Source organism: Myotis myotis, unplaced genomic scaffold (genome assembly GCF_014108235.1).
Source record: "Myotis myotis isolate mMyoMyo1 unplaced genomic scaffold, mMyoMyo1.p scaffold_m19_p_9, whole genome shotgun sequence".
NCBI classification, from domain to species: Eukaryota; Metazoa; Chordata; class Mammalia; order Chiroptera; family Vespertilionidae; genus Myotis; species Myotis myotis.
The window spans coordinates 91,232,097-91,257,858 of NW_023416401.1; the positions used below are offsets into that span (position 1 = coordinate 91,232,097).

Sequence of the window (25,762 nt, forward strand, 5' to 3'; positions counted from 1 at the left end):
GGCATCGTCACATACACCAAGAGGTTGCTGGTTCGATTCCTAGTCAGGGCACATGCCCAGTTGTGGGCTAGATCCCCATAGAGGGTGTGCAAGAGGCAGGTGGTTGATGTGATGTTTCTTTCTCATCAATGTTTCTCTCCCTTTCCCTTCCTCTCTCTAAAAATGAATAAAAAAAATTTTTTTTTTTTTTTAGTGACAGGCGAATTCAACAGAGACAGAAGGTGTTTTCAACAAACAGGGCTGGAACAACTGGATATCCTGTAGGAAAGAAATAAATCTCAACTCCCCCTCCCTTACAACTATCCCAAAATTAACTCAAACTGGATCGAGTGAGAGCTAAAACCATAAAAATTCTAGAGGAAAACTTGTGATTAGAGTTAGGCAAAATCTCCTTGATGAGACCCAACATAAACTCTTAAAGAAAATGATAAACCAGACTTCCTAGAAATTGAAAAGATGCTCTTTTAATAAAAAGGCACAGGCTAAAAAAAAAATTTATAAAACAATTCTATCTGATAAAGGACTTGTATCTAGAATATGTTTTTAAAACTCTTATCAAATCAATAATAATAAAAACAGCCCAATTAAAAACACAGGCAGAAGATTTGAATAGACGCTTCACAATAGATATGTAAATGACAAATAAGTGCATGAAAAGATGCTCATCATTAGTCTTTGGGGAAACGCAAATTAAAATCCCACTGGAACCCCATCAAAAAAATGGGCAAAGGACCTAAATAGACACTTCTCACAGGCGGGCATACAGAAGGCCAAGAGATATATGAAAACATGCTCAAAATCACTAATCACACAAGAGATGCAAATCAAAACAACAATGAGGTACCATCTCACACCTGTCAGAATGGCTATCATCAACAAATCAACAAATGACAAGTGCTAGAGAGGATGTGGAGAAAAAGGAACCCTCTTGCACTGCTGGGGGAATGCAGACTGGTGCAGCCACTGTGGAGAACAGTATGGAGTTTCCTCAAAAAATTAAAAATGGAATTCCCATTTGACCCAGTGATCCCACTTCTAGGAATATATCCCAAGAAATCAGAAACACCAATTGTAAAGGACATATGCACTTCTATGTTCATAGTAGCGCAATTTACAACAGCTAAGATTTGGAAACAGCCTAAGTGCCCATCAGCAGATGAGTGGATTAAAAGACAGTGGTACATCTACACAATGGAATACTATGCTGCTGTAAAAAGAAATAACTCTTACCATTCATAACAGCATGGATGGACCTGGAGAGCATTATGCTAAGCGAAATAAGCCAGTCAGAGAAGGATAAGTATCACATGATCTCACTCATTTGTGGAAATAATGAACAATGTAAACTGATGAACAAAAATCAATCCAGAGACATAGAAAAATCAAACAGACCTTCAAACCTCAGAGGGAAGGCAGGGGAGGTTGGGAGGAGGTGGGGTAAGAGATCAACCAAAGGACTTATATGCATGCACACAGGCATGACCAATGGACACAGACAGTGGGGGGCAGGGCATGTGCTGGGGGACGGGAGTGGCCGGGGGGAGGTCAATGGGGTGAAAAGGAGACATATGTAATGCTTTCAACAATAAAGAATTTAAATTTTAAAAAAATCATTGGGCCAGCATTACAGCCCAAAATGGCTAAAATTAAAGACTGACCACAGTAACGTTGGACGTTGGGTGAGGACTCAAACTAGCTGGCACACACTGCTAGTGGGAAGAGCACCGGCACTCCTGTGCCCAACTACCCACGCCTTGGGTCTACCCAAGAGAAATGAAAACTTAAGTCCACACAAGACTCACAGGGATGTTTCTCAGAAGCATTATTCACAACAATCAGAGCTGGAAACAACCCAAAGCTGGACCTGGATGGAACCAGCAGTCAGTCCATCCCAGCATGGAATCCTCCTCCACGGTGAGAAGGCGCAGACTCTGAACACAACTGCGGAAATCTCACACAAACCCTGCTAAGTGCAAGAAACCAGACAGGAAGCAGTACAGGTGAATCGTTTCATTTATATAAAACTCGTGACAGCCCTAGCCAGTTTGGCTCAGTGGATAGAGAATTGACCTGCGGACCAAAGGGTCCCAGGTTCGATGCCAGTCAAGGGCATGTACCTTGGTTGCAGGCTCCTTCCCCACCGGGACCTGGCTCATGCAGGAGCCAACCAATAGATGTGTTTCTCTAACATCGATGTTTCTCTCTGTCTTTCCCTCTCTCTTCAATTCTCCCTAAAAATCAATGGAAGAATATCCTCGGGTGAGGATTAACATAAAACCTGTGACAGGGCAGCAATGGGTGCTGGGATGAGGGTGGAGACGGATAACCAGCCACGGCGAGAGGAATTCTGAGGCTCTAGAGCAGCGGTTCTCAACCTGTGGGTCGCGACCCCTTTGGGGCTCAAACAACCCTTCCACAGGGGTCGCCTAAGACTATCGGAAAACACATATATAATTACACATTGTTTTTGTGATTAATCACTATGCTTTAATTATGTTTAATTTGTAACAGTGAAAATACATCCTGCATATCAGATATTTACATTATGATTCATAACAGTAGCAAAATTACAGTTATGAAGTAGCAACGAAAATAATTTTATCGTTGGGGGTCACCACAGCATGAGGAACTGTATTAAAGGGTCACGGCATTAGGAAGGTTGAGAACCACTGCTCTAGAGTGTTTCTGTATCTTGCTGTAGGGAAAGGTCCGTGGTGTGTGTGCTTATGAAAAATCACAGACCACACACTAAGAAGGGTGAGTGCTCCTGATCTAAACCATGCCCGTTAAAGTGAGAAACATGCACGTACTGGTGGACAAGGACAACAGAACCCTCAGGCACTGCCAAGCCACTTAGGAGACGGCTGGCAGTTCCTGACGAGGCTAACCACACACTTGCCACACAGCTCAGCCATTTCTCCTAATGTGCACCAGGAGAGGAGAGGAGGGCCTACACAGGAGCTTTAGCACCCTGCCAATGGTGAGTGGATGTTAAGTGTGGAAACACGGATGCTCTCACCATAAAAACACATCACTGCCGCATGCGGTGACATGCACAGAGTTAGGCCAGATACAACCAGTGTTCAAGCCATTTAGGCGAGAAAGACTACTGGGCAAAAGGCAGAAAGGTCTGCCCCACGGGGAGAATTGCCTGCCAAGGGCATGCAGGGCCTCCAGGGGAGAGGGACATCGAGTCTGATGGTGACGGTGGAGAGACAGGTGCACACATTTCTCAAAACTCTAGGCGTGTGCTCAATGGCTAGAGCATTGGCCCACACACCAAAGGGTCACAGGTTCAATTCCCAGTCAAGGGTATGTATCTCGGTTGCAGATTCAATCCCCACCTCCAGTTGAGGCGAGCGTGAGAGGCAAGCCATCCATGAATCTCTCTCGGTCGATATTTCTTTCTTTATCTCCCCACCTCTCCCTCCCTTCCTCTCTCTCATAAAAATCAATGGAAACATACCCTCAGGTGAGGATTAATAAACAAAAAGAAAACCTTCAAGCTGCACACTGATGTCTGTGCCCCTGCTGGTGTGAGAAAAAGAACCAAAGGTGTGCATGTTCGCACCTGTTTCAGTCTACAAAATGCATCCGGAGAGGATGGCCCAGAAAGCACTGAAGTTAACACTGGAAAGGTACTGACGGAAGGGGAACAGACCAAAAGTGCATCTCAAAAATTTGGCTTTTGTACCATGGTAATGTTCCACAGATTCAAAATATAAAATTATTGCTCAACCCGCCAGGGCGGCCTTGGAGCAGTGCCACAACTCCCCTAGCGAACATGGCGCTCCGAGCCGCAAGGGCCGTGCGGGCCGCGGCCTGCAGCCTGCGCACCGCACCACGTGGGCGCCCGATGCGGCCCTGGGGCCTGAGGGTGGGCGCCATCCGGACGCTGCGTACCGGTCCCGATCTGCTGTTGGTGCGTAAATTCACAGAGAAACATGAATGGATAACAACAGAAAATGGTATTGGAACAGTGGGAATCAGCAATTTTGCACAGGAAGCATTGGGAGATGTTGTTTACTGTAGTCTGCCTGAAATTGGGACAAAACTGAACAAGCAAGATGAGTTTGGTGCTTTGGAAAGTGTGAAAGCTGCTAGTGAACTCTATTCTTCTCTGTCAGGAGAAGTAACTGAAATTAATACAGCGCTTGTGGAAAATCCAGGACTTGTCAACAAATCTTGTTATGAAGACGGTTGGCTGATCAAGATGACACTGAGTAACCCTTTAGAACTAGATGAACTAATGAGTGAAGAAGCCTATGAGAAATACATAAAATCTACTGAGGAGTGAAAATGAACCCACCTAAATAAAGTAGTCTGAAACTAAATAAATAAATAATAAATAACAAAATATAAAATTATTTTCATTTTTACTGAATTTATTGGGTTGACACCGGTAAATAAAATTACACAGGTTTCAGGTGTCCAATACTACAATACATTATCTGTATATTGTATCGTGTGTTCATCACCCCAAGTCAAGTCTCCTTCCGTCACCATTTATCCCCCCATACCCTCTTTTACCTCCCCCTACCCTTTACCTCTGGTAATCACCATACTGTTGCCTGTGTCTGTTTTGGGGTTTTTGGTTTTTTTGTTTGTTTGTTTTTTGCATAACCCTTCACCTTTTAAAACAAATGGAAAATAGAAACTAAAACAAACAAAAGTTAATTGTATATCAAAGTGGTAACATTACACACACAGAGAATCATTTCCGTGGAGTTTGAACACACAAAGAACCTTACACTGAGTCTCACTGTCGTAGCTAAGTATATGGTAGCACATGCCAGATACATAGATGCTTCATTTCATCAGGACCCAAGGTTCTCTGTGCAAGAGGAGCGATGCAAACATATCAAAGTATCTATGGGCGAAACCTGCTGCACCAGATATTGAACCGGCAATACTGTCTTGAGCTCATCCATGTGGCTGCAATGGCCTTCCTGGCCACCTCCACTCAGACCCCAGAAGCAATGACATGTCGCAGCAACCCCAAGCCTGGCCGGAAAAGTCCCCCTGCAGGCCCAGGGCAAGGAGGACCCAGGAGCCAAGAGCTCTCCTGCTCCAGCGAGGGAGCGCTCACTGCCAACTAGAACAGAGATGTAAGGGGACCAAAAGAGGCCACCTCTGGGGCCCTCCCAAGGCCAACTCACCTTACTATATGCAAAAATTAATCCCAGAGGTGTTTACTACTAACAGGAAAAGGACATTCTGGACACGCACATGAAGACGGGTAACATCCAGGTAAATTAAGGCAGGGAGAGCCACCGCACACTGTCCCCACTCACACCTACCACCCACCACGTGCACCCCCACCACGCTCACAAGAAGCCTGCCACTTCTTCAACCCCTCTGACCACTTCCCACACCAGAACGCAGCTCCAGCTCAGCCTGCTATCTGGAAGGTTCCTCTGCCAGCATTCAGGGGCTCCCTGTCCCGCCGTCCTCAGAGAGGCCTCCCTAACCAGCCCCAAACACCTGATCTGCTCCACACCTGCCTGCCTCACTGTATCTAAGCTGCAGGGAAAGGGCACGTGCTCTCCTTCCGGCAGCACCCCCTTCACAGGTGACAGTGCCCAGCACAGAGAGTTGGCACTCGATAAGCCCTGGAGAATGAACGCACGAATGTTAACTCACTACCCGTCCATTATAGTCGTGCTGACCACAGAACAGGTAAGGATGTGGGAAACATCAAAACTCGGGACAACATCAGGGACAATTATAAAGACCTCTGGTGACAGGACCACAGATTACTACTCATTTCTTTCCCACATTCTCTGTCTTTATCCAACTTTCCATGATGAGCATGTATTACTTAGGGAGAAAGCAACTGTTAAAGACTTGTAAGTACAGACTGTCTTCTCGTGGCCACCCCCAAAACCAGCGCACCCAGAGGAAGGCTCAGCAGACCTGGGGTTCAGTGCACAGCCCCCACAGACACCCAATCTTCTCTCTCCAGTGAAGACGACAGAGATCATCACCTGAGCAGACAGGTGGAAGTGGCAGGTGCTACCTGCAGTCCCTACCAGGCTGCTCGTGGCCCCTGGGCTGCGGAAACAATAACAATAGCTTGTCTCACGCACAGGAGACAGCAGACCTGAACGTCAAACCAATAAACAGACACAAGTCACAACTCCCCCTGCAGCCTGAAACACTGCAGCATCAGGGCAGGAGGAAGAACCACGGGGAACGTTTTTGTACAGCTTTGTGAAGTGCAGCTTACAGGGAAAAGATGACCCATTTTAAATGTACAATCTGATGAATCTGGACAAATGCACACATTTGTACAGTCACTACCACAATCAAGACTGAACACACTTCCATCAACCTGAACAGTCCTGGCGGGGCAGCAATCCCCACTGGGGAGCTGAACTGCTAGAACCCGCTCCTTGGGGTCAGACATGATGGGCTGTCTGCCTGGCTTCTCCAGGGCAGAGTTTCAGACCCCGCCCCCGCATTGTTGCAGGTGCCAGCACTCTGCTCCTGGTGCGGCTGAGGGCACACTGTGGCTGGATCACCTGGTTCACCTCCAGGTTCTTTCTGATTTGGGCTATTATCAATGAAGCCAAAGCTTCCCACCAGTGTCTCCTTTCTCGTGGAGCAAGACTGCTGGACACGGCATTACCCACTGCCCCCGTTGGTTCCCCACCCTCCACCTCCACCACCAGGAGGAGGAGTGGGTCCCGTAATGACAGCGTGCTGAGGGTGGATTGGCTGGGTACGCCATGCGGCTTTCACCTGCATGGCCTTGTGGGATGTGGGCATCTGTCACATGCTTGCTGGTTTTCATATCTTCTTACTGTCTGTGCATACCTCCTGCTGTTCTTCACAGAGCTGAGTCCTTGCACTGGGAGCTGTGGGTCCTCCCCCTGCACTCTGGGCACACTCTCGCCAGCTGCACCCTCACTGCACGCCCGCCTTCCACTTTCTGAACGTCTGTCAATGCTGAAGTCCACTTTGTCACCTCCTCCTCCAAGAGCGTGCTGCTCCTGTCCTAGGAAACCTCCCAACACGCAGTCACAAAAGGTCACCATCTGTCTTCCTACAGGTGCTCTTTTCTTGTAGGGCAGGGCTTCACTCTCACTTCCGGGGACACTGCTGTCCTGAGGCAGCTGGGTACCCCCGTCTCCTCAGTAAGAGCACAGAGCGATATAAACCCACACGATCACACTTCAATTGTGGGAAGAAGTGACACAGTCAAGGAAGTTCGCGCCTTGGCTCCCCAACCAGGGCATCCCAACTTGGGGCAGCTGACGAACCAGCCTCACCCCAAGCCCTTCTTCCTCCTACCGCCACCATCCGCCACTCCCACGCCACCCAGACAGGCAGGGCCAACAACACTCCTTGGCCACCATGCCCATGCGGCCCCACCATGAGGAGGCACCCTCTGTCATTGCCGAGGGTGGCTCCATAATACAAGTACCAAAATCACCCTGAATGTCTCCTAAAGCCCCAGAGAGTTTGGGCTGAGCCAGCTCCCTCCCAGGCATAGGGGCCCTTGCTCCCTGAACCCCAAAGCAAGGAGGCCTGCCTTGTGAGGATCCTGGTGTACCAAAACTTCTTCTAAAGACACAGGACTCAGGGTCAGGGACTGACAAGAGGGACAGTCTATCGCTGCACTAAGCCCAGACACACCTCCTCCCTCCCAAGGGGCACTGCTCACTGCCTAGTTACCGCTGGGACAGCTGACACTCCAAGGGTTGAGGGGCAGTGGAACCTGGCTCTCTCAGGACCCCTCCTACCCTTGGTCCAGAAGGACAGAGACGGGCAGAACCACCTGCAAGTGGGAACTGGACATCTCCTCCCATCAGCCTCTAGGGCTCCTCCTCCCATCCCCTCCCACACAGGGCAGCCCCTCCCCTGTCCCGGCAGAGGCCTGGAACTAGTGAACAGTTGCAGTAAGATTGCAGGTTATGAGGTTTATACACAAAAGTTAGTCACTTTCCTATAAACCAGCAATGAACAAGTGGAATTTGAGATTAAAAACACAATACCATTCACATTAGCACCCAAAAAATTAATTAGCTAAGTACAAATCTAACAAAATACATATGAGGTCGCCGAACCGGTTTGGCTCAGTGGATAGAGCGTCGGCCTGCGGACTCAAGGGTCCCGGGTTCGATTCCGGTCAAGGGCATGTACCTTGGTTGCAGGCACGTCTCCACTGGGGGGCATGCAGGAGGCAGCTGATCGATCTCTCTCATCGATGTTTCTGACTTTCTATCCCTCTCCCTTCTTCTCTGTAAAAAATCAATAAAATATATTAAAAAAAAAAAATACATATGAGGTCTATCTGAAGCCAACTATAAAACTCTGAGAATGAATCAAAGAATAATTAAGTTGCTTGACTGGTGTGACCCATGAACCAGGAGGTCTCCTGTTTGATTCCCAGTCAGAGCACATGCCCAGGGTGCAGGCTCCATCCCCAGTAGGAGGCATGCAGGAGGCAGCCAATCAATGTTTCTCTCTCATCAATGTTTCCATCTCTCTATCCCTCTCCCTTCCTCTCTCTCTAAAATCAATAAAAACATTTTTGTAAATAAAATAAAAGAACTAAGTCAACGGAGAAATATTCCATGATCATGGACAAGAAGAATCAATATTGTCAAGATGTCAGTTCTTCCCAACTTGATCTGTACATTCAACACAATCCCCATCAGAACCCAGCACATTATTTTGTGGATATGGACCAACTGATTCTAAAGTTTATATGGAGGCAAAAGACCCAGAGCAGCCAAAGAAACCATGAAGGTGAAGAACAGAGTTGGAGGACTGACGCCACTGACTGTAAAGCTACAGTGATCAAGACAGCGTGGTTACTGGTGAAAGAACAGACACATAGACCAACAGAGCAGGACAGAGAGCCCAGAAATAGACCCCGTAAATACGGTCAACGGACCTCGACAAAGGAGCAACGGCAGCTCAATGGAGAAAGGACGGTCTCCTCGGAAAGTGGTGCTGGAACTGCTGGACATCCACATGCAAAACAAGGACCTGCACGCAGAATTAACCCAAACGGACCACAGACCTAAACGTAAAACGCAAAACTATAAAACTCCTGAACGTAGCACAGGAGAAAACCTAGAGGGCCTTGGGTTTGGAGGTGACTTTTTACAACAACAAAGGCACGACCCAGGAAGGAGAAAAGTGATGAGCTGAACTTAATTAAAATTCAACACTTCTGCTCTACAAAAACAATACCGAGAGAATGAGAAGACAACCACGGAGAGGAGAGAGAGTTGCAAAAGACACATCTGATGCAGGACTGTTTTCCAAAAGATACAAAGAATTCTAAGCCCAGAAAGAAAACAATGAACCCGATTAAAAATGGGCCCAGACCTTCCCAGACCCCTCACCAAATAGATACACAGATGACGGGTAAGCAAATGAAAAGATGCTCCGAGTCCTCGTCCTCAGGGAAATGGAAATGAAACAATGAGATTCCACTGCACACCTATCAGAGCGGCCAAAACCCAGAGCACTGACAACACCAAGTGCCGGCGAGGACGGGAGCAGCGGGAGCCCCCTCACTGCTGGTGGGAAGGCAGGGGCGCAGCCACTGTGGAAGACAGCTGGGTGGTCTCTTACCAAACTGAACAGACTCGTGGGACCCAGCAGTCACGCTCCCTGCTATTTACCCAAAGGAGCTGAAAGCTGATGTCCACACAAAACCTGCCCACCGACGTTTACAGCAGCTTTGTTCTTGACTGACAGGATGGGAAGCAGCCCAGGCGTCCTTCCGCAGGTGGGTGGATGAATCACCGTGAAACAAAAGCAGCTCTACACAAACTGTATTTACTTTTTTTTTTTTTTTTAATGATGTTGCTAGTATTAGAGACTCCAGGAGATGGCCTAAACCCCCTAAGAAAAAGCCTCTGGTAGCTGGCTGACCGGCAGAACTAGGATGTCTGGGCCCCAGTACAGTGGCAAAGCCTCGGGGCATGAGTCCAGGAGCCCGTGTACATCACACATCAGGGGGACAGGACATGGGACACAGGCTCAAGGCGCCTCCTTTCAGCCAGGCGAGGCTCAGTCCCAGATGCCACGGGCATGCAGGGCACAGCCATCTGCTCACATGCAGCCTCCTCCACAGTGACCTGGGACTAGTCCCAGTAGGACATCAGCAACAGGAGTGGGACAGCCACTGGACACTCTGGGATACCCTGCTCAAGATACCCTTCTATCTGGGCTCTTTTATCAGTGTCCTCCTTCCACTCCCAATAACACCTGGTAAACAATCGCCATCACACTGGTGCGACCCACCTAATACCAGACCCCCAGCCGTCTTTGGTCACTCTGCACTCACCAAACCCGCCCTGGCAAGGCGACCTGCTCTCCAGCCACAATGTCCCAACAGCTGACCCACAGCTTGGTGCTCTTCCTACTAAATTAAAGCTAAAATCAACCCATGTGTTTAGCCATGTCTGGGAAGAGGCCACAAGCAGGTACGAAAGAGGAGCGAAGGTGTGGTGACCATGGGTGAGACAGCGGCTGCCAAAGGTGCAGTGGGACACTGGCCGGGTCCCAGCTCTTCTGGGGTAGTGTTTGTAGGTGCTTATTTTTTTAAATATATTGTTATTGATTTCAGAGAAGACAGGAGAAGGAGAGACAGATAGAAACTTCAATGATGAGATAGAAACATTGAACAACTGCCTCCTGCACGCCCCCTGCTGGGGATCGAGCCTGCAACCCAGGCATGTGCCCTGACCGGAAATTGACACTGAACCACTGAGCCACGCTGGCTGGGCTATAGGTGCTTATTAAACTGTTTAAATGACACATAGATAAGGCAGGCTGCACCCGGACCAAAGGCTGTGACTAATTCAAATCCATGCATCTGACTCCTAAACATGGGCCCTGTCCTCACCTAGTCCCTGTCTCAATTAAAGGCCATCAAAAGTCCCAGCCTGTCTGCCCAGTGGACAGACCACAAACACCTCCAGGAAACTCCCTGACTCAGGCCACAGGCACGCCCACCACGCGAGTGCCACACTCATGCTCAGGTTCCGGAATGAGACCAGCCAGCCATGCCCTCTGCCGTCAGAGAACCCACAGAGCCCCACCTCACAGGCTCAGCACCACTTGCCCCATGGCCAAACCCATGGACACGGCCCCAGTGAGACACAGCGTCCTGAGGAAGCACCGGGCGTCCAGCAGGCACACGGGGCCTGGGGCCAGAGTGCTGAGCAGGGTGTCCAGAAAACCATGTCCTGGGCAGAAGGGCCAGCAACTGCAAAGGGCAGCCATGACCTGGCCTGCTAACCAGTGAGGGAGGAAGTGGGCTGTGCTGGAGCTGGGACAAGACTGTGACACCTCCCAGGTTCGGTCCACCATCCGGAGGCCAGGCTTCACTCCAGAAGCAACAGAAACCATGAGGTCCCAAGTGGAGCAGGCCCAGCCAGGGGACGAGTAAGGAGCAGCCAAGAGCGTGCTCGGCCTGCGCACTGAGGGGACTGCGACCATGCCCTCCCGCTGGAAGCCACCCGCCCACCAGCCGGCACGGAACACCCAGAGACTGGCTTGATCAAGGTTCAAAGATACACAAGACTATGAGATAAGCACTCCAGGCCCTCCCACCAGAACAAGTGGTTGCTAAAGTTACCCTAATAGCTCAGACCTCTTTCAGAGAAATAAAAACGCACAGGTAAAGGTAAAGAACCCATCCCGAGGTCCAGGCCCGCGTTCCAGTCCCCAGAAGAGGACACCTGCAGGGAGTCCTAGGACCAACACGCCCTCGACACACAGGTAAGCACAGACCTCACCAGCATGTGGCCCTTCACAGATGCCAAGAAGGACTCACACGGGACACCGTGCCCACCTGTGTCCCACACACAGACACCTCACCATCTCACATGCGGACACAGAACTGAGTTTGGTGACTTCTTACCGCCTGTGCTTTCACAGGTTGTTGGGCCTCTCGCTCTCCCAACTCGGGACTCAGTTCTCTCTAGAGCAGTGGTTCTCAACCAACCTTCTGGCCCTTTAAATACAGTTCCTCATGTTGTGACCCAACCATAAAATTATTTTTGTTGCTACTTCATAACTGTAATGTTGCTACTGTTATGAATGGTCATGTAAATATCTGATATGCAGGATGGTCTTAGGCGGCCCCTGTGAAAGGGTCGTTCGACCGACAAAGGGGTCGCGACCCACAGGTTGAGAACCGCTGCTCTAGAGCAATAGGTCCCGGCAGGTGGCAGCCCTGCAGTCACCAAGCCAACACCATCCCGGAGCACAGTCTTAGGGAGCCACAGAGGCATGTCTGGGCAGGGCAGCCTCCACCAGGGGTCCAGGGTCAGCACCCTAGATGGCACCCAGTCTATGGTTTCCAAACTTCCAAGTGTGACATGAAAGCAGGGTTGGCTGCAAGGTGCAGGAGGTCCGCCTGAATTCAGGACGCTGAAGGGTGCCAACTCAGGGTTGCCTGTGCCTCCTGAGCCCACCACAACTGCGGCTGGTCTGGGACCATCTTCGCCACCTCACTCCAGAGCTCTCAGAACAGACTTTTTGGACCGAGTTTCCCAACTGTAAGTACATGACGAAGTGGCACCAACCTGACTGTTTCTAATCAGGTTAAAGCAGTAGAGGAACTGTAGTGCCCATGTGAACACGGCAGACAGAATGCCGGCCTGAGACAGTGTGCTGGGACAGAGCAGCTAACGAGACTCCATTCAGAAACGACACCGCCAACTGGACACCCACACCACACTCAGATCTGCTGTGGTCCCAGCACAAGCCCATCAGAGGGCAGGACATGGGCCTGGCTGAAGCTGGTGCTCAGTGAACATTTGCTGACTGACGTACCAAACTCACAAGCCAGCGCCCAGGTCAGGGCTGATGACTGTCCACCAAGGCAGCCCCCAGGCACAGCGGCTCCTGCAGCTCCCTGTGCAGGAGAAAGGGACCACTCCCAGACTAGGATGCCTCAGGACACTCACCCTTCCTTCCAGCCGGTGTGATCACTATAGAGCCCAGAGGAGCTGTTCAGACTTTCCAAGGTAGGACCATGAAGACAAGGGCCTGCTAACCCAGGAAGTCCAGCGGCCACCAGACACATGCTCACCTCCTACCCCCAGGTCTCTGGCACACATGTGTCAGATCCTAGGCACAGTCAGCCTCTCGCTGGGCATGCAAACACTTCCCTTTGTGGCATTTCTCTAAGAAGCCTGGTCCCTCTGCATCCACTGCTTCATGTGGACACAACCAGAAGAGATGCCACAGGAAGGAGCCAGCCCCAAGGGCCTCTCTACAGGCCTCACCCCTCTGTTAAGTGTCCATAAGGTCTTTGAAAAGCTCCTCACCTCTGCTGGCCTCAGTAGCTTCGTCCAAGGGAGCTTTTCTTCATGGGTCCATGTAGCTCCAGAAACCTAGAGACTCGTGAACCGTCCCTCAGCAGACGGCAGGAAGTCTAGGATTGCACACACAAAAACTGCAAGCCACCTGAGTCTATCAACTCAACTATCCATCCCAAGTAATAATGTCCATTCTAAGCCATTTTCATAAATAAAAAGGCAAAGAAGCCAGGAGACAATTGCTACTCTTAATGACAAACATCCCTACATTATAAAACACTTTTATGCCCTGGCCAGTTTGGCTAAGTAGATAGAGTGTCGGCCTGTGGACTGAAGATCCCAGGTTCGATTCCGGTCAAGGGCACATGCCTGGGTTGCAGGCTAGATCCCCAGTCGGGGGTGTGCAGTAGGCAGCCAATCAATGGTTCTCTCTCATCAATGATGTTTCTATCTCTCTCTCCCTCTCCCTTCCTCTCTGAAATTAATAAAAATATTTTTTTAATCTGTTAAAAAAAAAAAAAGCTCTTCAGCCCTGACTGGTTGCTCAGTGGTTAGAGCGCCAGGCCTCCTAACTGAAGGGTCACAGGTTCAATCACGGTCAAAGGCATGTACCTCAGTTGCAGGCTCAATCCCCAGCGCAAGTCAGGGCCTGTGTGGGAGGCAATCAGTCAATGTGTCTCTCACATCCATGTTTCTCTGTCTCTCCCCCTCCCAATCTCTCTAAAAATCCATGGAAAAATATTCTTGAGTGAGAATTAACAAAAATTAAAAAAAAAAGCTCTTAAAACAAGTGCCCCACATATACCTTGCTTTCCCAGAGACCTGGCAGCATTCAGGACCCACTCTGCCTAGCCCCAATCGCCGCCTCTCCCCTGCCACCCTCTAAATTCCATCAGATGCCATGACTCCCAAATTCCGACCTCTTCTTACCTCTCCCTGCACCCCTGCCTTACATGCAATTCCTCACACACTTCCTCAGAAACATGTCAAAACAAGGACACTGGTCCTCCTCCCCTCCGCAACTGCCCAGATTCCAGGGAGGGCAGTCCCAATCTCAGTCAACCCTCACTTCAAATCTATCAGCATGTCCTGTGACTATGTCCACAGCACGGCTGCCCCCTCACCAGCACCTTCTTGCCCCGAAGTGCGCAGTCTCACTGGCTGCCGCCACAGCCTTTCCCTGTCCTGTGCGGTCTGCTCCGGGCCAGCGGCTGCCACACTGACACCGGGACACAAACACAGCCTGGGGAGGACGGATTAGCTGTCCTGGCTCCTAGAGTCCTGCTCTGTCCACTCAGACCACTGACGCCCCAAAATAAGTCACTTCAGGCTGAGAAGCTCCTATCATTTGCCACTCAAGTTCTGAAATCTGACATCCATCTGATGGCATCATAAAGAACTGTCTTCATTTCTCCCCAACCTCTGGGTTCAGAAACCATTTGGATATAGGCCCTCTGGGGTGCAAGTTCTCCAAAGCCATGGGATATCCCACCCGACCCCCTTCACATGGACACACTGCTCCTCATGAGTTCAGGGGTCAGAAGAAGCATGTGCATTCCTTCCTCCTGGGCCACGTGGGAGAGGCAGAAAGATCCCATCAAGGCTCTAACTTCAGGAGGGAAGCTCGAAGGTCCAACCCAGCATAACAGGCCCAAAGGGCTGCAGAGGGCTGAGCTCAGGACACCCACAGTGGAAGGGCGGGGAGCTCCATAGCCTCCACCCCCTAACTCAGTCCCCTGCTCCCAGCCTTTCCCCCATCCCCCATCCACAACCTCAGCCCGAAACTCCAGTCCCTGCCTCCAGCCATGGCCTCCATCTCCTGCCTCAGCCTCAGTCTACTCACACACAGCAGTGTGCGAACGGGCAGGCAGCCAGAGAAGGGAGCCAGACAAATGGGAGAGAGGGGGGACACCTATGCACTTTTCAGGTATGGGCAACTTTTATATCTGTTTCCTAAACGCTTTGATTACTTGGACTAGACATCTAAGGATATGTAAAAATCAGAAGTTCAGTCCTAGCTGGTTTGGCTCAGTGGATAGAGCAGCGGTTCTCAACCTGTGGGTTGCGACCCCTTTGGGGGTCGAACAACCCTTTCACAGGGGTCGCCTAAGACCATCGGAAAACAACATATATAATTACATATTGTTTTTGTGATAAATCACTATGCTTTAATTATGTTCAATTTGTAACAATGAAATTGGGGGTCACCACAACATGAGGAACTGTATTACAGGATCGTGGCATTAGGAAGGTTGAGAACTACTGGTATAGAGCATCGGCCTGCAGACTGACGGGTCCTGGGTTCAATTTCGGTCAAGGGCACATGCCCAGGTTGAGGGCTCAATCCCCAGTAGGGGGCGTGCAGGAGGCAGCCAATCAACGATTCTCTCTCATCATTGATGTTTCTCTCTCTCCCTCTCCCTTCCTCTCTGAAATCAATAAAAATAAAAATCGGAAGTTCTAACTCAAAGAGTTCGTAGCCCCACCACAAAGATACCCAGTTTCCAGTCTCACACACAACTTTACAGCACTCACTACCTCACAGGGGGTAGAGGAGCTATTCTCAGGCATGCCATATGCATGTGTGTGTAACGCACCATGCCACCACAGGAAAGGATAGTCCCCGTCACCCTCCTGGCACACAGAATCTAGAACAGAGGGGCCTGCTGCGGAAGCCCCGCCGCTCTGCCTTCTGACTTCCTATACCTGCCTGATGACTGTCAGAGGTCCCTCAAGTCACAGCTGCTGGCCTCCAGCCTGCGGCAACTGTCAGAGCTGAAAGCATTAAGCAGTCACTATTTCCCAGGACCAGGCAGCCAGCCTGGGACTCCTGATGCATCAACATGAAGAAAAGTTAAAGTACTTTTGAGAACTGTGCAAATTTCCCCAAATCTGAGGCAACTTTCTCCAGAGTCCTTTCAAATCTCTGCTTCAAGATTTTCAAAACCAGTTGTTAGATTTTGATCAACTCACATATGACTAAAAAAGCTCTTCAATCATCTACACTAATAAAAGAGAAACATGGTAATTGGCGTACGACCGCTACCCTTTTCGTTGGCTAATCAGCGAGATATGCAAATTAACTGTCAGCCAAGATGGCGGCCGGCAGCCAGGCAGCTTGAAACTAACATGAGGCTTGCTTGCCTCAGTGAAGGAGGAATCCAACGTTCCCCACCTGCGGCTGCCGGCCTCTGAGCGGGCAGTTTAAGAAACATTGTAACAAATACCACCAGACTTCAGCCAGCAGATTCGCAACATTGTAAGCAAAGGCCAGAAACCTACTTTCAGCGCGGAGGCCTAAGAGCTGGAGCCAAGCCTCAAGGTAAAGCTGGCCCAGAATAAAAAAAAAAAAAAAGAAAAAGGAAAAAAGGAGCAGTTGGGAGCTTCAGTCACCCCCAGCCTGAAAACAGACCTCAGCCCCTCACCCAGACTGGCCAGGCACCCCAGTGGGGACCCCGACCCTGATCCAGGACACCCTTCAGGGCAAACCAGCCAGCCCCACCCATGAACCAGGCCTCTACCCTATATAGTAAAAGGGTAACATGCCTCCCGGCACCAGGATCAGCATGACAGGGGGCAGCGCCCAAACCCCCTGATCGCCCTGCTGCTCTGTGTATGACAGGGGGCGGGGCCCCAACCCCCTGAGCAGCCCTGCTCTGTGCCTGATAGGGGGGAGCTCCCCTACCCCCCCCCCCCCACGGGCCCTGCTCTGTGTGTGATGGGGTAGAGCCATAACCTCCCCATCGGCCCTGCCCTGAGTGTGAGAGTGGCGGTGCCCCAACCCCCTGATGGGCCCTGCTCTGTGTGTGACGGGGGCAGCGCCCCAACCCCCTGATTGGCCCTGCTCTGTGCGTGACAGGGGGTGGCGCCGCAACCTCCCCATCGACCCTGCCTTGAGTGTGACAGGGGACGGTGCCCCAACCCCCCAATGGGCCCTACCCTGAGCGTGACTGAGGGTGGCATCAAACCTCCCAATCTGCCCTGCTCTGTGAATGACAGGGGGCGGCGCCCCAACTCCCCAATCGGCCCTGCTCTGAGCCCGACCAGGGGCTGCACCTAGGGATTGGGCCTGCCCTCTGCCACCCGGGAGCAGGCCTAAGCCAGCAGGTCGTTATCTCCCGAGGGGTCCCAGACTGCGAGAGGGCACAGGCCGGGCTGAGGGACCCCCCCTCCCCCCCGAGTGCACAAATTTTTGTGCACCGGGCCTCTAGTATATTTATAAATGTGTGGAACTCTGGGCAGGTGTTTAAGAGCGACTCCTTCAGTGCACCTGAGAGCCAGGCCCCCTGGTGGTGCCAGAACCACCCTGGGAGCCAGGCCTCTGGCCCATTGGGTCCACCAACCACCCATGTAGCCAGGAGACCACTTCCCTAAACGCTTTATTATGGGTCCCTCACAAAGAGGGCCCTTGTGTGGCAAATTGTAAACAGCTAGAAGAGCCGCCCACTGTTCAAACTCAGGTAATTCAGCCTTAAGCCCTCAGCACAGGGCTGTCAGTCCCCTTTACGGCGGGGGGTGGGGGGACTAAGCAAACTTGTTGCTAAAACGTGAGGACCGCCAACTCCAAAAGACACCCACATCAGCGTGCAACTTTATCCCAATTCCAGTACCCAGACAGCTCTGTCCACCCTAATGATGCTGGGGACAGCCAGGAGGGAAGCCTGAACAGAGGGTGAGAAAGAGGGACCCCTGCTCACACCCTGGGCCTCCTTCCATGGGCAGTATGACGGTGCTAGGCCAAGGAGAGCTGTCCAGTGCTGGCCATGGACAGCTCTCAAAAAGTTAGTCCCATGCCGAACCGGTTTGGCTCAGTGGATAGAGCGTCAGCCTGCGGACTCAAGGGTCCCGGGTTCGATTCCAGTCAAGGGCATGTACCTTGGTTGCGGGCACATTCCCACTGGGGGGCGTGCAGGAGGCAGCTGGTCGATCTCTCTCATCGATGTTTATAACTCTCTATCCCTCTCCCTTCTTCTCTGTAAAAAATCAATAAAATATATTAAAAAAAAAAAAAGTCCTTGTTCTTTCCAAACATCACTGTTATCTAAGTATAGCCAAAGAAAAATTCGGTTAAGGCCTTTGGCCTAAGCGAGGCCCACTTGTCTGGGACCCTCTGCAACAAGCTGGGCTGGTTTCTTCTCACAGAACCAGCGTCAGCCACAGCAGCAGGCTCCTGGGTCCCTGAGAACCCGGCTGTCTGGACAGTTTGAATGGGAACAAAGCTGTGTGGAGTCTTCGCTGCCTCTACAGCCACATGAAGTTCTAAAACCAGTGAGAACATAAGGGGCTGGGACAACGTGTGAATACCGAAGGCTCCGTGGTGGCGGTGTACAGGGCTCACCAGATGCAATTTCACAGGCTTCACAAACGCCGATCCCTTTTCCAGTTGGGAAAGCCGAGGCTCTAAGGAAACATGTTCTGCCCCAGGTCAGAAAGCAACAGTGTCCTTGAGTAACAAAATCTCAGCTTCTAAGAATGTCCCTCATGCCAAAGCACTTGCTACAAGTCAGCCACCAGAATTTCCATTTCTTGCAACTTCAGGGCTGGGCGCTACATGCTCCACCACCCAGCTGGGGACCATACTCCCGACTCAGCTGGCCTAAGCAGCACGGGCAGCTACCACTAGATTGTCTCTTTCCCCACCAACAAATAACTCACTTCACGTGTCAGGGAAGCAATGTCGCAGACACTGGTCTCTATAAGCATATTACTCCAGGGGGTGTTCACTTTATTGATTTTAGAGAGAGCAAGGAAGAGAGGAAGAGGGAGGGAGAGAGAGGAACACTGATGGGTTGCCTCCCATGCACACCCACACCGGAGTTCAAACCCGAAACCTGGGTATTGCCCTGACCAGGAATGGAACCCGCCACCTTTTGGTGTACAGATAATGCTCCAACCAACTGAACCACCCGGCCAGGGAAGAAGTGTTCACTTCAAATAAGTCACGTGCAAATGTCCCCGAGGGCAAGGTCCCTGGGCCAGTGGGGGGAAATGGTGTTGCCCTAGAATGAGAGCCCACACTGGCCAAGCCTTAGAGCCACAGGAGAGCAAATCCTGTGGAAGCAGGACAGACAAGGTGTAAAGGAGAGAGGGACAAGGGTCACCATCCCTTGGAGGCCATACCTGGGCTTTGGTACTTCAGCGTCAGCCCACGGTGGGCTCGTGCTGAATTGGTTTTGGCAAGCTCAGTCTTGGCAGTCTCCCTGCCACCCAGACTGACCCCAGGAAGGGAGGGTTCTGAGAGGGCCAGCTTCCTTCACACATTCCAACTGCCTACAATCTGTTATTTCACTTGGCACCTCTGTGTGTGGCTTTGTCAACCCTGAGACCCTTAATCCCTCCCAAGCGTTTGTATCACAGTTGTAACAAGAATGATCTATTAGCCAAACAAGAATCATATTTATAAGTTACTTCTACCTCGCTTTATACCTTTTTATGATGAAAGACTTAAATGAAAAGGAAACATCCAATAGGAGGATTTAGTATTTTCTGATCAATTACATGATGTAGCTAGAATATTCACATCTGTCACTTTGGTTTACAGAATTAAATTGTACTCTTTAAAAGAGGACACCGTTCTGGGGGCACTGGGAGAAGTTTCAACTCTATTTTTTTTGCTTCTACTGTTATTAAAATGGAGTAACTTAATTAATCAGAGTTCCCAATCAGAATATCAACTGGGGAGGAGGGGTATGAAGAGATGTAAACTTTTTGTTTTCTAGAAAACATTTGGCTCCTTTAAAGCACAGACCTCAGCCTTCATCACCCAAACAAATGTCACTATGAGCTGTCCTGTGCTCTCACACACGGGACTAATGCAAAGACTCACAAGACAGCTGGCACAATTTTTACTACATTGTTTGTCTACCTGTCACATGAAGACACTCCTCACACTGACGTTAGAACAAAAAATGCAAGTGAGTCTAGGGTCACTGTCCCTACACTAGGAATCACACCAAGGGGATCCCATGAACCCCAAACACCACACCTTTCACAGCCCCTGCAAGCCAGGCCCAGCGCCCACTTCACAAACTTCATGGACAAGCTCACAGCAGGTCTAGATAACGAAAGTATTGAGTAGGCATTGTCCTTGCTGAAAACAAGGCAAGTGCTGAAGCCAGCAAGGCCGCTGAAGGGACCCTCACGGACAAGTAAACAGCCTCCTGACAGCTTACATCATGTACCACAACCTCAAATTCCCTTTTGTAAATGGCCCTAACAACTAGCCATACTTTCTACTAAAAGGTCAAAATACACATAATGAGTAAAACAGAGCCACCAATAAAACACCCCTACAAACTCCGAAACCCCACGGCCTTTCCCCCTGGCATGCTGCCCCACCACCACCCACAGCACTGGTCCTGGCAGCCCGGTCCCTCCCTGCCCCACCCCATCAAAACAGATGCCCGCCAAGCTCTGCCCCCAGGACCAGCTCACCTGTGGTGACAGGAAGCCTTTCCTTCTTAACTCGCTGGAATTCTTTCTCAGGGTGACCTGTGGCTCTTTCCAGCAAGCACGAGGGGACACGAGGTGCTGTTTCTACTACTCCTGCCACCTCTGCAGCTGCTACACCAGCACATGTCACTACACAGCACGGGAGGAGCGCTCCAGAAGCTCAGCACTCAGTCCACGCAGGCGAGGCGGAGCGGACACAACAGAAAGCAGGCGCCACAAGTGTAAAGGTTCACTCTGCCTAAGAATCCCAGAACAAGCAGCGGGACGAGTCAGACTGTGGGGCCCTTGCACTGTCACACCAAAGAACCCGAAAGGATGGCGAGTTGACAGGAGACCGAGTGGAGGACACAGAAGCTGTCTGTCGGCACCTCCGAAAAACCCGCAGCCTGGAGAGCACCTGCCCACCGCTGATGTCACTGATGGTAGTAACCAAAGGAACTGAGGTCCTTTCAGTGATCACACTGTGCTCAACAAGAAAATGACGGAAATATTCCTGCAGCCCAGGAAGGGTATGTGCCCAGGAGTCCCCCAAGGTGCCCCAGAACCTCTGTCACTTGGGTGTTAGCAGGGAAGCAGAACCTCTCCATGCAGACCTGCCCAGCCTCAAGGAGGGGTGTCACTCTGCCTGACCCACCATGAGGGGACACATCACACCAAAGGAGCAGGAAAGTTCAGTGAGAATACAGGCCATATGCCTTATCCCAGAAACAGGAGAGGAAATCACCAAGTGTGGGAAAACCATGGAACCAGGCTATGTCTCCACACCCTGTAAAACCCAGTAAGGTGTGCCTGGGAGCGCCTGCTATTGCTCTCCACAGAGGAGACACCAAGCAAGGGCACACAGGGCCAGCAGAGGAACTGTGAGCACTGGCACAAAAACTTTGCAACGCAAAGCCAACCGCTGCACAAAGTAACAGATCCCGGCTGCCACATCACACTGGGTGTGCAAGAACTCACACTCACACTTGCGACTCTCCAGCACCTGGACTGAGGTGCACCTGAGCTTGCTGCAGGCCCGTGCAAGACCCATGACCTTAGGTCCTCCAGTCCTACAACTTCCTGGACTCCCTACTAGGGCAGCAAAGACCCTCCCCCCCCAGTGGTCACTCACCTGGAGGCAGCTGGAAGTTCTGGATGTTCGTTGGGTTCTGGGGCGGCTGTGGCAGACGAGGGGCCAGGACCGTGGGCGTCAGCGTGGCCCGGATACCGCTGGTAGTGACCGAAGGCGTCCTGGGCAGACTCTGGGTGACCGCGCTGGCAGAGCCCTTGGGCAGCCCGGTAGGGGTGCCGGGGGCGGGCGGCGGGAGGCCGGTGGCCGTGGACAGCGCCCCTTGCATAGTTGGCCCGAGGATCATGCCGGCCCCCGCGCCGGCTGGGCAGCTGGCCGCCAGGGTCTGTGGTGGCGGGGGCGCCGGCTGCACCGCGGTCTTGGGTGAGTCTGCCTTGGCCACCTGCGCGGGCGCGGCGGCGGGCCCGGGCGCAGCAGCGGGCCCGGGCTGACTGTTGGCGGCCTGCGCGGGGGAGGGCGCGGGGGAGGGCGCGGGACCCGGGGCAGGCGCGGGGGCGGGGGCGGGGGCGGGGGCGGGGGCCGGGGCCGGGGCCGGGGCCGGGGCCGGGGCAGGCGCAGGGACTGGGACGGGCGCAGGCGCAGCGCTGGCCCCGTTCTGCGCGGCCACTGGGGGTCCTGCCGGGTGGCCGGCCGGCCGGACCAGGCTGGCGGCGGCGGGCGGCGGCGGGGCGACGGCGGACGTAAGGGGCGCGGGGGGCGCGGCGGGCGCGGCGGGGGGCACAGGGGGCGAGGGGGCGCGGGGCACGGGCGCGGCGGGGGCGCCGCGGAAGGGCGGTGTCTGGATGACAGTGGCAGCGGCGGGCTTGGGCGGCGGCGCGGGCGGGGGCCCGTTGTGCAGCAGGCTGACAGCAGGTGCGGCGGCGGCGGCGCGGAGTGAGTTCCCCAGCGCGGCGCTCCCATTCAAAGTTTGCGCGGCGCCGGGGCCGCCGGGCGGGCCGTTGCGGGCGGCGGGCTTAGCGGCTGGCGCGGCCCCGGGCCCGGCGCAGGCCCCGGTTCCGGGCCCCGGCGGCGCTCCGGCCTCGAGTGTGCTCAGCTTGGCGGCGGGCCCTGCGGGGACAAGCGGCGGCGCGATGAAGAAGCGGCCCGGCGGCTTCCGCCCGCCCCAGGCCGCGCCGCGCTCTACCTGCGGGGGGCGGCTCCGGCGCCGCGGCGGGCGCGCCCTCGGCCGCTCCGGCTCCGGTGTGGTTCCCGAGCGCGGCGGCGGGCGCGCGGGGCGCGAGGTGGTGGTGGTGGGCCGCGCTGGCCGCCAGCTGCGACTCGAGCGAGCCCACCAGGTCGCTCACCACTTTCTCGTCCACCTCGCTGTTGAAGAAGACATCGTCCAGCAGATCCGAGCCCGCCGCCATCTTTCCTCCTCGGCCCGCCGCCGCCGCCGCTCGGCCGGCGCTGGGCGGGGAGGCGGCTCCGTGCGGGCGGGCAGGCGGGCAGACGGGCAGCCGGCGGGGGCGGGCGGGGGGCGGCGCGCGCCGGGCGGGGCGGGGGCGGCGGCCGGGCGGGGGGCGCGGGAGGCCGGCGCTGGGGGGGGGCGGGGGAGGGCCGCGCTGGTGCACTGCGCAGGCGCGGCGGCGCGCCCGCCCCCGCCCGCCGCTCGGCCCTCTCCATTGGCTGCGGTGTCCCCCGCCCGCCGCCCAGCGCCTCACGATTGGTCGCTGCGCTCTCTTAAAAGGCGTAGCCAATGGCTGCGAGCGGCAGAGGCAGGGGCGCGGGTGGGCTGCCGGTAGTGTACAGTGGGTGGGCGCCTGGGGGCTGGGGCTGTAGGGGTGCGGGCCGCCGGGCAGGCCGGGTCGGACGGCAGCGGGACCGCGCCCGGGGCCTGGTGGGGCGGGGGCGGGCTCGCTCTTTGTCTGCGGTCGCTCCAAAATGGCTGCGGCGGGAGCGGACGGGGCGGCGAACTGGTGAGAGAGCGGGGACGCCGTACTCCGCGGCCCCGAAGTCCTTCGCCACGGAGACCGTGCGCCCGGGAAGGACGCGGGCCGGGGCAGGGTGGCGCCCGTTGTCGGCGCCATTGCTCCGGGCGGGGGGCGGGGACGTGGGAGCGGGCACGGGCCTGCCCTCCGGCCCGGCGTGGTGTCCGCGACCGGGCTCCGCGCAGCAGTTTCCGGGGCGCGGCGGGAGGACGATGCCCCGAGACAGGCCCGCCGAGGCTTCCCCGGTGTGACCGTCCTGTCACCCGGCCGCTCGGTCTCCAGACAAGTCATGGGAAGCCAGCCGCGCCGCGGGGACCGGTGCTCCGTGGGCAGCGGACCCATCTGGAGACCCTGCCCGCCCCTGGTTTCCTGTAAGTCATCTGAAATCGTGTTTACGAAACTTTATAAAATATTTCGGATAAGGTTATCTCTGTGCGGTTTTTTGGGGGGTTCACCAAAAGATGGTCATGCTATGGACGTTTCCAGTGGTTTTCTTCTCCCCTTTTTGGGGAGAGGCAGCGGGAGGCACAGGGCCAGGCTCCCGCTGCAGGGACAGTGTCCACGGTGACCCCCACCTCCGCCGTGGACGGCTAATGCCCCCTCCAGACGCCCGGAGAGAAGCGGCCCTGGCTCTCACAATCCGGTGTGCGGGCTGAGTCCTGGGGTCCCGGTCCCGGAGTGTCTCTCCTCCCTCGCCCCCAGCTTCTAGTCCAGGAGCAATGGAGGCTGGAGCCCGGGAAAGGTGCCTGCCTTCCCGGGAGTGTGTCGGGCGAATCCGCGAATGTGGAACCGGAATTTTGCACCTGAACTTTAGGGCCCAGGAGGCAGGAGAGGGGAGCCACCTGGAAGGGGAGCCCTGGGATGGGCACTGACCCTAGCCACCTTGAGCACAGCGTGCGCCCGTGGCCTGGTTTTCAAACAGGAGCAGAGGTGCGGAATTGTGTGTAAGATCTTAAATGCTAACAACTAACTAATTAGAAAATGTTAAAGTGAGCTGAACAAATGCATCAACAAGACGACTTCAGCCTGGTGTAGACATCCATGGTGGGAAACACAAAGGGCCTCCATATGCCCTCAAAACAGGAGTCAGGGGAAATGCAAACCGCAGCTACAAAGCTTCCAGACTCCGAGGCCCTGGCAGGGCCACGTGCCTGCGGGGGAGGGGCCCATTTCGGTTCCTCACTGAGATACTTAGTAAAGGTCCACGCCATCTCAGGCTCTGCTGTGTCCCACAGAGCGGTGGCCCCCCAAGGCCCGCGAAGATCCGCCAACCCAGCCTAGTCCCGGGGCCTCCTCCGCAGGCAGGCGGGACTCTGTGTCCTTGGGTGCCTGCCAGGGCCCTCCCCTCTGCAGCAGGCCTCTTCCCGCATTGGTGCTGACATCACCCCCCAGAGTCCTCTGGGGCACCCTCCGGCACAGCAGGAAGTGTGGGAGGTTGAATCTGTGCCCTGCCCCCACCATCCCAGCTCCCTGGAAAAGGTGGGAGCTGCAGGCAGTTTAGGCTGGTGTGGCGCTCTCCAGGGCTCTGCCCGCCTGCAGAGTGAAGCCACTTGGCTCCTCCCCTCCCCCTAACAGAGCGGGGAGGGAGACCAGCCAGCTCGTCAACCTTGGTCACCCTAGAAACTTAGGGCGTTTTCTTCCAATATCTGTGTGGTTTCATTTGTTGCCCTGAACAGTTAGGACTTCTGTAGCTTGGAAGTAAGATCACACCTGAACATAAAAAGAAAAGGGGGGATGAAAACTAGTGTAAATATTTAAACACCAGGCTTAAATATGGGGAAAAAATGTTTGCTGTGAGAATGGCAGAACCCCAAACAGTACACCCTCCCTCGTCACCTCCCACACTGCAGATGGGCAAGGCCATGGGCAAAAAGCAAACTCCCTGGCTGGCAGCTTTGTCGGTCACTGATTAAGTGTATTGTCTTTTCGCCCTGACCGGTTTGGCTCAGTGGATAGAGCATCGGCCTGCGGACTGAAAGGTCCCAGAGGTTCAATTCCAGTCAAGGGCACATACCTTGGTTGCGGGCAAATCCCCA

General features: G+C 53.7%; 2 protein-coding genes across 2 annotated transcripts in view; one reads left to right on the forward strand and one right to left on the reverse strand.

Moving 5' to 3' along the window:
* The window catches only part of TAF4 (TATA-box binding protein associated factor 4), a 63,462-nt gene extending 40,205 nt beyond the window's left edge, over window positions 1-23,257 (reverse strand). Inside the window, exons 1-2 of the mRNA XM_036323539.1 lie at window positions 22,943-23,257; window positions 21,862-22,866 (exon numbers count right to left, since the gene is read on the reverse strand). Of these exons, the coding sequence (XP_036179432.1) occupies window positions 21,862-22,866; window positions 22,943-23,165 (1,228 nt within the window). The 5' untranslated portion in view covers window positions 23,166-23,257. The remainder of the gene's footprint in view (window positions 1-21,861; window positions 22,867-22,942) is intronic.
* Window positions 3,749-4,324, forward strand: LOC118663720 (glycine cleavage system H protein, mitochondrial-like). The gene has a single exon (XM_036323632.1). The coding sequence runs from the start codon at window positions 3,785-3,787 to the stop codon at window positions 4,295-4,297; it is 513 nt and encodes a 170-aa protein (XP_036179525.1). The 5' UTR covers window positions 3,749-3,784; the 3' UTR covers window positions 4,298-4,324.
* Window positions 23,258-25,762: the final 2,505 nt, after the last annotated feature.

Excerpts from the sequence above, each read along its gene's own strand:
- LOC118663720 (XM_036323632.1), top strand. The coding sequence starts at position 3,785 with ATGGCGCTCCGAGCCGCAAGGGCCGTGCGGGCCGCGGCCTGCAGCCTG.